The 10,352-nt window shown below is 54.8% G+C and overlaps 1 protein-coding gene across 3 annotated transcripts; it reads right to left on the reverse strand.

The window, feature by feature from the left end:
* On the reverse strand, positions 1 to 10,352 carry Gpr4 (G protein-coupled receptor 4). 3 transcript variants are annotated; one of them, XM_010614611.3, is made up of 3 exons: positions 10,330 to 10,352; positions 4,216 to 4,327; positions 1 to 3,442 (listed from the first exon to the last, which is right to left on the reverse strand). In XM_010614611.3, exon 3 carries the CDS (start codon positions 3,280 to 3,282, stop codon positions 2,194 to 2,196), a length of 1,089 nt encoding a protein of 362 aa, XP_010612913.1. In that variant the 5' UTR covers positions 3,283 to 3,442; positions 4,216 to 4,327; positions 10,330 to 10,352; the 3' UTR covers positions 1 to 2,193. The 3 variants fall into 3 exon arrangements, with proteins under 3 accessions (XP_010612913.1, XP_033621742.1, XP_033621743.1); XM_033765851.1 differs by lacking the exons at positions 4,216 to 4,327; positions 10,330 to 10,352 and adding an exon at positions 3,948 to 4,026; XM_033765852.1 differs by lacking the exons at positions 4,216 to 4,327; positions 10,330 to 10,352 and adding an exon at positions 3,948 to 4,012 and having other exon boundaries at positions 1 to 3,401.

The raw sequence follows: 10,352 nt of genomic DNA on the forward strand, positions 1-10,352 counted from the left end.
TCTGTACTGCTGTTTCCTGAGCTCTTACAATAGTGCCAGGCACACAGTAGATGCTCAATAAATATTTACTGACTGGACAGAAAGGAGCATTTGGTGGGAGGGGGCTATGTTCAGCAGCTCAAGGTGGTGGGAGGAGGGGGCCGACCGCCCAGATCCTAAGCCTCTCTGCTTCTTTACCCCGCAACACACAAACCCCACCTCCTGCACCTCGGGCTCCCTGCCCTCCGTGCCACCTCACCCCTTCGCCACAAAGTCATTTTTCTCACGAAGTGCATTGCTTTCCCATTCCCCTCTTCCCGCCTCTTCCTTTCTCCGAGAAGCGTTTCCAGGAAGCTCTTCTGGGAACTTCTAGGGCAGGACGGAGGCGGAGGATCTTCACATCTCAGCTCAGGAGCCTGCATCCACCCCTGCTCCAGGAGGGCTGAGGGCTGGCAGGGCGGGTGCTTCCTCTTCTCCAGCCCTGGTGACCTTGAGGCTGGGGGAGGGGGTGGACAGACAGGGACACCACCAGCCAGGACAGCCGCCTTGGCGACCCTGGGGCGTGGGAACAGATGCCGGAGTGGGGAGGGGCGAGCGAGCCCAGCATGGCCCAGCACTGACTCACCGGCCCTGAGTCCTTGGACCCCTCGCCGCCTTCCACTGCAGCTGACATCACTCCCAGAGGCCCTTTCTGCCCAGGTCCCCCAGCACCCTCTTCCCAGAAGAGGACGAGGGGCTCATGTTACACAATCCCACAGGCCCTGGGCTGCTTCCATCAATGCATTCCTGCAGAATAAAGTCAAGCGCTGACCACTGCCCCGCCTGGTCCTCCACTTCCACCGGGTCGGGCACCCGCATGTCCAGCCTAAATTTTGGCACTCACCACCTCACCAGGTCCCTGGCTTCTGCCTTTACCTCCTGCCTTCCGCTCCTGCTCCGCAGCCAGCAGGATCCCATTAACACGGAAGTCAGATCACTTCAGTTGACTGCTCAGAGCCTCCCTGTGGCTCCTGTTTATCTGAGTAAAAGGCAAATCCTTACCAAGACAAGCAGTCTCACACCATCTGCCTGTGGCCGCTGTCCCATTCCTCTTGCCCTGCCGACCTGTGCTCCAGCCACATGCTGTACCACTGGTCCCTCAAACTTTGGAGTTTTTTTTTTTTAACCCAGGGCCTTTGCACTTGCTGTTCTCGCTCCCTCGAATGCTTTTCCCACAGTAGCTACAGGGATGACCACATCGCCCCTTGAGATCCTTGCTCTAAGCACTGCCGTGAACCCTCCCCGATCTTTCTCATCTAGCTTAGGCTCCCAGTCACATTCTGTCTCCTCCACCAGCTCTGTCTTTTCCACTTCAATGTATCAATTCCAAACGTTGTATTTATTTTTTATTGTTATCCTTGATTTTTGAGACAGGGTCTTGCTGCGTAGCCCAGGCTGGCCCGGAATTTGCCGTCTTCCTGCCTCAGGTATATAGCTGAGGCCTCAGGTATAATCCCACCGTGCCCAGCTTAGATTTACTTTTTCATTTGCTGTCCCTGAACCCCCATGAATGGGGCCAGGGCTGTCGTGTCTGTTGCTGTATCCTGAGCTTCTATCGACACAGGCTGGGCGCAAATCTCAAGTGAATGAATGAATGGATGGATGAAATTTCTCCCCTTGTCCTGAGCCTCCTCCACCCACGCCTCCTGCAGGCAGTCTGCTCTGATTGCTTTTCACTTTCTTTCCCACACTCTCTGTCCTCTTCCTCAGTGCCTACTCAGAGAACATTGCGGATAGAGACTCTCAGAACCCGTCTGTCTGGTACCCTCTCCCCCAGGGATGCCCCAAGGGCAAACGCTCTGATTTTCTCCTCCCACCTGCACTGGAGTCACAGCTCCTACTCCCCTGTTGGAAATAACCCTTTCTTGGTGTCTTCACCCTTTGGAAACCAGATATTTGACCTCATCAACTCCTCCGGTCCTCCAGGAAGCCCTCTGTGACCCCAGAACAGTAGCAGGGCCTGGGGTCCACGGGCCACTGTATCACTAGCACTGACCAGCTCAGGGTTGGGGGGTGAGACAACTGTGAGGGGTCACGCGGAGGAGGTGGGTGACAACGACCCATCAGCCATACACTCTTCCTGTTACATTCTCATGAGCGTCAGCACGGCCTGTTTCCTAGTCCGCAGACAGCAGACCTGGGGAAGAGGGCCCGGCCGAGATTTGAACGTGGGGCTCACTGTGCAGGCAGCAGCACCTTGAGCGGCACCTGGTCGCCCTGGGAGGGCACGGCTGCCACCCAGCCGCCCGGCTGGCCCTTGGCCACGCTGCTCCTCTTGGAGGTGAGCGGGGTCTCCAGGGTAAGGGACGCGTTGGCCATCTCCTGGGGCTTGTCGCTGGCCAGGAAGCGGAGCAGGTTATGCAGGGCCTTGGCCACGTCGCTGCGGGCGCCCTCGTTGACCAGGCAGTAGAGGATGGGGTCGGCGACGCAGTTGAGGCTGGTGAAGGCCAGCGAGCTGTGGTAGGCGGAGAAGATGCGCTCCTCGAAGCCGCAGTCCCAGGGGCGGCCCAGGTAGACGGCGCTGCGCGAGAGCAGCAGCACGTGGTAGGGCGCGAAGCAGACCAGCACGATGGTGATGAGGCTCAGCGCCAGCCGCTTGATCTTGGCCTTCTCCTGGCGCTCGGTGGACACACTGCTGCGCACGGCCCGCAGGATGCCGCGGTAGCACAGTAGCATGAGCGCCCAGGGGAAGAGGAAGCCCACGAAGACGCGGTAGAGGTTCATCCAGGCCACCCAGCCCTCCATGGGGAACTTCTCGAAGCAGAAGGTGTGGTTGTATCGGTCTCGAAAGAGCTCGTCGTGGAACAGCGGCGCCGAGTTGGCGCCCAGCTCGGTGGCCCAGACCACGGAGCTCACGGCCACGGCCGTCTTGACGCGGCGCAGGCGCACGAAGCGCAGCGGGTGCGCCACGGCCAGGTAGCGGTCCACGGAGATGCAGCACAGGAAGGCGATGCTGATGTAGATGTTGGTGTAGAAGATGAAGCCGAAGAGCTTGCAGGACCCCGGCCCGTGGATCCAGTTGTCGTGGTGCAGGAAGTAGTCGACCCAGAGCGGCAGCGTGCAGATGTACAGCAGGTCGGCTACGCTCAGGTTCATCAGGTAGACGCCCAGCTCGTTGTGCTGCCGCACCTGGCGGTAGGCGGCCCACAGAGCCAGGCAGTTGGTGGGCAGCCCCATGCCGATGACGAAGATGTAGAGGGACGGCGGGAAGAGGTGGTCCACGCGCGAGTCCACGTGGCAGCCCTCCCACGAGCGGTTGCCCATCCTGGGCACTGCGGCTTCCTGGGCTCTTCCCCCGCACCGGGGCTGCCGGGCCGTGAGGGGCGGGAGGCCATCGGGCCCCCTGAGCCCCCTCCTCGGAGGCGCAGGGGAGCATGACAGCCCCGCGGAAGGAAAGAGGAGATCAAGGTGAGCGCTCGGGCGGCTGGGGGGACACAAGAGGATAAGGGTGGAGGATGGGTGGGAGTCAAAGGGCTGTGGGAGAGGTGTGTGCAGGACCAATCAGGATATAAAGCTGGATGTGTGGGTGTACACCTGTAGCCCTGGCATTAGGGGGGCTGAGGCACAAGAGTCCCAATTCAAGCCTAGCCTGAGCAACTTAGCCAGATCCTGTTTTTGGTTTTGTTTTTGCAGTACTGGGGATGGAACTCAGGACCTTACGCTTGCGAGGCAGGCACAGCGCCCCTGAGCTAAATCCCTGCCCCAGCCAGATCTTGTTTTAAAATTTAAAAAGATAAAGTAAAAAGGGGTAGGGATGGGATTTAGTGGAAAGGCCTTGGGTTCAATCTCTAGTGCAAAAAACAGTTTGGGGTAGTGGAAAAATGGGCAAGGGCCAGCTAAAGGAGGAGATAGAAGTACCCGCGGACAAGGGTGAGGGCGACACTTCCAGAGGACCTAGAAAGTAAGTGTGGACCTGCTGAAGTACATACTGTTGGGGTGGAATGTTCTAGAAGACACAGAAAATACACAGGAAGGCGTTGAGACAGAGCATGGGAGTTTGGGAAGACTGGCAGTACGGGCAGGAACGCTGGATTGTCCCGAGATCCTGGCAGGAAATAAGGAAATGCGTAAAGCTGTGGTGAGTAGGTCTCAGAAAGGAGCTGTCCTGTTGGGTGGGCAGAGGAAGGGCAGGGACTGTGGGAGGGCTGCTGGGAAACAGGAAGGAGGTGAGCAAGGGCCAGATCACAGGAGGCTCACCGTTAGGGGCAGGAGGGGAGTAGCCGAGGGGAGGGGTTCCGGTTCCGTCCTGGTGGGGTTGGAATGACACGGTCCCAGCTCTCAATCACGGACAAAGCTGAACTTGCAGGGCCTGCAGGGAAAGAGGACAGCAGTGAGAAGCCACTCCTTCCCACACCCTCCTGTCATCCTTGTGGACGTAGAGGGTGGGCGCCCTGATGGTCCCTGCTTGAAGGCCAGGTACCTTTTTTTTTTTTCTTTTTTGGTACCAGGGATTAAACTCAGGACTTGCGCTTTCGAGGCAAGTGTGGCACCACTGAGCTAAACCCCCAGCCCTAGACCAGGTACCTTTATTCCCAAGTAGGTGCTACAAGCCAGGTATGGTGGCGCAGGCCTGCAATCCCAGAACTCAGGAGGCTGAGGCAGGGGGATCATTATGATTTCAAGGCCAGCCTGGACTACATAGGTAAGACCCTGTGTCAAGAAATGATGCTACAATAAAGATCTTAGAACTTTCTCCCAGAGACTACAGAATGGGCACAAGTTCATATCACAAGCTGGGCAACAGTGGAGTAATTAACCTCATCACTTCATGGGGGGCATGGAGGCTGGGACACTGCCTTCAGGATCACAGCAAGGAAGCGATGGAACCCGCAAGATCAGCCTCCCAGCCCCAACCAGAACACCACATTCTTTTTGTTCCTTTGTTTTGAGACAGGGTCTCACTATGTAGCCCAGGCTGCCCTCAAACTCCTGATCTTCCTGCCTTAGCCTTCTGAGGCAGGAGGATCACCACAAGTTTGAGGCCAGCCCCAACTACATAGCAAGGCCCTGTCTCAAAACAACAACAAAATCAAAACAAAACAAAAATTATGGGATCCTTCTGCCTCAGCCTCCCAAATGCTGGGATTACATGCATGCGCCACCATGTCTGACTTTATTTTTTTTAAGCTTATTTTCAATTGACACATAGTAAGTATACATATTTATGGGGTACAGCATCAGGACAGTGATTGTTATAGGGCCGGGGATTTAGCTCAGAGGTTCTGCTGCCTGCCTCCCAAGCACAAGGTTCAGAATTTGATCCCTGGTACAAAAAAAAAATACTTATTACAGCTACAGTTTTAATGCTTTTGTTTCTTGTTTGTGTCTTTTTTTTTTTTAATAGTACTGGGCTTTGAATCCAGGATCTTCTACCTGCTAGGTGAATACTCTACCACTAAAAATACTTATTACAGCTACAGTTTTAATGCTTTTGTTTCTTGTTTGTGTCTTTTTTTTTTTTTAATAGTACTGGGCTTTGAATCCAGGATCTTCTACCTGCTAGGCGAATACTCTACCACTGAGCTACATCCCCAGCTCCTAATAGCTACAGTTTATTGAGCTCTAAGACACAGAAGACCCTTTTCCAAGTCCTTTTGTGAGTATTATTTCATTAAAAGTTCCAAGAATTCCCTGTGGGAAGCAGTCTTTCTTTCCATTTGGTGCACTGAGGCACACAGCCATTCTGAGACCTTCAGACTCCTAAGGTCCAAACTCTTGATGAAAGGAGGGGGAATCTCTGTCCTCAGCCCCTTTTCCAGGCTGTGCATCAGTTTGCAGAATAGCTGGATGGAACAGGGCCTTGGAAGCTACATGTGGTGATACACACCTCTAATCCAGCACTCTGTGAGGCTGAGGCGGGAGGCTTGCAATTTTGAGCCCATCCTGGGCAACCTAGTGAGACGCTGTCTAAAACAAAACAAAAAAAAAAAAAAAAACTGGGGGCCAGGGATTTAGTTCAGTGGTTCCGCTGCCTGCCTTATAAGCGCAAGGTCCTGAGTTCGATCTCCGCTACCAAAAACAAAATCAAACAAAAAAACAGTCCAGGAAACTGAAAGCATAAGGGCCCAAGTTCAACCCACAGAACCAAAAGAAAAGAAAAAAAGGACCAGGGATTTAGCTCAGTCGCAATACCATGCCTCCCAATCACAAGGTCCTGAGTCCAATCCCAGGCACTGGGGGGAAAAAAGTGGGGTGGAGACATAGAGAAAGAACAGAAAAGATCAGAACTGGGGATAAGGCTCAATGCCAAGGCCCTGGGTTCAATCCTCATTACCAAACACAAAGACCCTGGAGTGACAATGGGACCCAAAAACAACGTAGCTGCAGGGCCAGGGAAAGGAGAGAGTAGCTGTTGGGCTTTACCAAGGTCAAGGTCAGAGCCAGGGAGCCCTGAGGTCGGCCACCGCCTCTGCTCGCTCCCGCTCTCCTGAGAACCTCAGTCCTGCACCTCCTTGGCTCTGGGAAGACCTCTGAGCTCAGGACGGACGAGGGACAGTCACAGACCCAGCATGACCATCACCAGACAGACACAAGAAGGGTGGAGGGAGGCCCAAGCCCAGGCCCCATGGGAGCTGCTCCATCTGGGGTCTGGGGCTCATGTGTTTAGTTGTTCTGTTTTTTTGTTGTTGTTTTTTTTCAATGTGAAACTTTTTTTCGTTGTTTGCTAAGATGTTGACTGGAACCTGGGTCTAAGACAGTTTAAGGAGAACCTGCTCTGTGTGCTGGACGACAGGCAGAGGCTGGGATGCTTAGAAGGGTCCCAGGACACACTTAGAAAACCACTGGCTGGATATGTCAGACAGATGAGGAAATGGAGGCCCAGGAGGTGAAGGGCTGAGCCTGTCTGGAGTCACACAGCGGCTCAGGAAACCTACACAGTGAACCCGGAATCCCCAGATCTCTCCGAAACATCTGCCAAACCTCTGCCGGCTCAGCCACCAGCTGGGCTGGCTTGGACTGGGGTTTTTTGTTTGTTTGTTTTCGTTTTCGTTTTTTTGTGGTGCTAGAGATGGAGCCCAGGGCCTTGTGCGCTGTGGCAAGTGCTGTATGCTGGGCTTAGGCTCTGCCCTGCTCCCACTCACTTCCCACAGGGTAGGGGCAGCCCCAAAGATCTTCCTACTCAGAAATCAGCTCCTGTTACTTCTCTGCTTGAAGCTTTCCAGTGGCTGCCAAATGGACCGCAACAAAATCCAAACTCCTAGCCAGGCCCGGTGTGCAGGCCTGTAATCCTGTAGCTACTCAGGAGGCTGAGGCAGGAAGGTTCCAAGTTTAGGGCCAGCCTGGACAATTTAGCAAATCCTGGGTCAGAGGAAAAAGGGCTGAGGATGTGAAGTTCTGGCTTCAAACCCCAGAACAGCTAGAAAGGAAAAATTGAAGGAAGAAAGGGAAGGTAGAGAGACAGAAAAGGACTGATGGATTCCCCATTCCTGGCCCTGGGTGACAAGGCTCTGTCTGACGGCCTGGGCAGCCCAGTACCTCCTCTTCTCCTCCCATCCCCATCCAAAGCAGGGCCCATGCTAGTGACTCTTCCTAGCGGTAAAGCTCTGCTGACTGTAACCTGGGCCTGGCCCACACTTGTTTCTTGTTTTGCGACAAGGTCGCACTATGTAGTTCAGACTGGCCTCCAACCTGTGGTGATCCTCCTGCCTCAGCCTCCTAAATTCTGAGATTATGTAACTGTTCACCTGGCCCAGCTGAGCTCTTCCCTCACTTCTTCAATCAGCCCAAACGAGCCGGGTCTCCAACACCCCAGCATCCCGCCCAGCACCTTATATCTTGTTTGTGTCTGTCTGTCTGTCTGTCTGTCTGTCTCTCTGAATGAATGAACATTCAGGAGGATGACGACCTTGCATGTTAATTGTCCCATCTCCGGCCCCTGAGACAGGACAGGCCAAGCATACGGTAGGTGCTCAGTAAGTGAAAATGCACAGAAGCTTTGAGAAACAACCCTGGTCTGCTCACCCATCCCGATGGCTGACTCCGCTCCCTTCCCTGTGCGGCTGCAGCTAAGGCTCAGAAAAGGACCCAGAAGGGTCCTAGGGAGGAGGGGCGCAATGGGGAATGGAAAGAGCAGGATCTATCCGCCCTCTAATTGACTGGGAAAGGTCAGGGCTACTCAGTGCTGCCCCCTGTGGGGCCCTCAGCAGTTCCCCTGCCCCAACCCCGAACCTTGGGTCTCAGGACCATAAGGCTTGGTCCTGGCAAGACCAGTGCCACGCCACCTCTCTCCGCGCTCCCCTGTCCTCTTTCTCCTTCTGCCCTGTCACCCTTCATCTCTCACTCCTTCCTCCTGTGACACTAAGGGAATTTTTTCCTTCAGGAGCCTCAGTTTATCTTCCTACAAAAAAGGGGGCACAAGGGCGGGGATTTAGTCAGTGGCATCACACCTGCCTAGCAAGCGCAAGGTCCTGAGTTCGATCATCAGTACCAGAAGAAAAAAAAAAAAAGATGTTAAAAAGGGGGCACATAGCCAGGCATGGCGGTGAACACCTGTCATCCCAGCTCTTGAAGGTAGGTTGCTTGCCAGGAGTTCAAGGCCAGTCTGGACTACAAAGCAGGGCTCTATCTCAAAAAAAAAAAAAAAAAAAAAGGGGGGGCGCAATCTTTTTTTTTTTTTTTGCTCTGCGCGTGTGTGTGTGTGTGTGTGTGTGTGTGTGTGTGGTACTGTACTGAGAATTGAACCATTTGCAGTGAGCTACATACCTAGTCATCTCCCCCTTTTAACTTTCATATTGAGACAGGGTGTTGAAAAATTGCTTAGTTACCCAGTCAAACTTGAAATCCTTCTGCCTCAGCCTCCCCAGTAGCTGGATTACAGGTGTGTACCACCCTGCCTGGCCGGGGGGGCACAACCTTTATATTGATTCCTCACACATGAAAATCCTTGGTAGAATATTGCATCTAAAGTGTACAGCCCTTCGGTCTGGGGATTTAGCTCAGTGGTTCTGCTGCCTGCCTTGCAAGCACAAAGACCCGAGTTGGATCCCCGGTACAAAAAAAAATAATAATAAATAAATAAATAAAGTGTACGGTCCTGGAGCAACTATTACTCCACAGGCGCTGGAGAGCACAGGCAGAATAGATCCATTGGCAGAAGGAGTAGGTGCCCACGAGGGTGGGAGTCTCTTTGCCCCTGTTGCCCTTCTCCTCACTTGACTCCTGGCCCTGCAAAGACCCAGGCGACACGGTACACAGGCCAGAGAGTGTCTCTGGCGGCCAGCGGAAATGCACTTCCCATTGGTAATTTCCTCCCGAGGACGGGCCTAGGAGAAGCACCTGCGTCAAGGGGGTGCTGGGATGGGGGAGGGGTGCTCCAACAGACACCCCTCCCCTCCCTCTCCCCCACTGACCCCTCCCCCCACAAGCCCCCAAAGTCAGCACAGAACATCAGATGAAGAATTCCACAAGGCTGCTGCCTCTATGTGACGACTGGGCAGTGAGGCTCCGTCTGACGCCTTTTGGGTACAGCCCGGGAGGAGGCAGGCAGCTGTCTGAAACCCACCGGCCTGTCATTCTTAACTAAAGAGCGTCCCCTTCCCTGAAGGTCCCCCACTTCCTGAACCCTGTCATTTTTCACAATTCTGGTTTTATTTGGGGGTAGCTCAGGCCCTTTTGAGAATCTGCTTGAAGATGGGGACCTTCACAGAAAAGCAAGGGACCCTCAGTGTCCTGTGTGGCCGCCCCCGTGGTCAGGAGGTAACCCCCAAATCTCACAGCCTACAAGCAGCTCCCCATCTCATGGCCCCCAGCCCCACGTGGGTCCCTGCAGTCTCCTTCTGGAACAACCGGAGTGTGGAGTGAAGGGGAAGGGGAGAAAGACTGACACCCAAATCTCCTCCCGGGGGGCCACCCCTGTCCCTAAGCCCCAGCCTGCCACCCCCAGACCCAGCCAGGCCGGAGGACCTGGAGGGTTGAGAGGACAAGAGGAAAAAACAATGCAGCCCTCCCGTCACCACCACATCTCACCGGCCTTGTCCCCAAGCCACTAGGCTGGCTCCCCCTGTCCCCTCCTCTGTGGGCTCTGGCTTCCCCCGCCCCCAGCAGCCCCAGGGGACCGGCCAGCTCCGGTCTGCTCATTAGGGGACGAAATGTGATCACCGTGTCTCGCTCCCCACCTGGTGCCCTGGCGGCCAGCGGAAACTAAGGGGCAGCCGGCCACCGTGACCGGCCCTGCTGGGCCTCAGTTTCCCCATTTTTAGCAAGGGGATTTCTATTCCTGCTCCCCACGCCCACACCCCCGTCAGGGATGCTGGAGTCCTCAGATGTAACCCCCTGCTGATGTTCTAGATTCCAGCGCTTCTGGAGCCAGACCTCTGGCTCTGTTCTCGGTCCTC

The sequence above is a fragment of the Fukomys damarensis genome, unplaced genomic scaffold (genome assembly GCF_012274545.1).
Source record: "Fukomys damarensis isolate Sample0158 unplaced genomic scaffold, DMR_v1.0_HiC HiC_scaffold_19, whole genome shotgun sequence".
Taxonomy (NCBI): domain Eukaryota; kingdom Metazoa; phylum Chordata; class Mammalia; order Rodentia; family Bathyergidae; genus Fukomys; species Fukomys damarensis.

Coding starts and splice junctions, on each gene's coding strand:
- Gpr4 (XM_010614611.3), bottom strand. CDS start 3,282: ATGGGCAACCGCTCGTGGGAGGGCTGCCACGTGGACTCGCGCGTGGAC.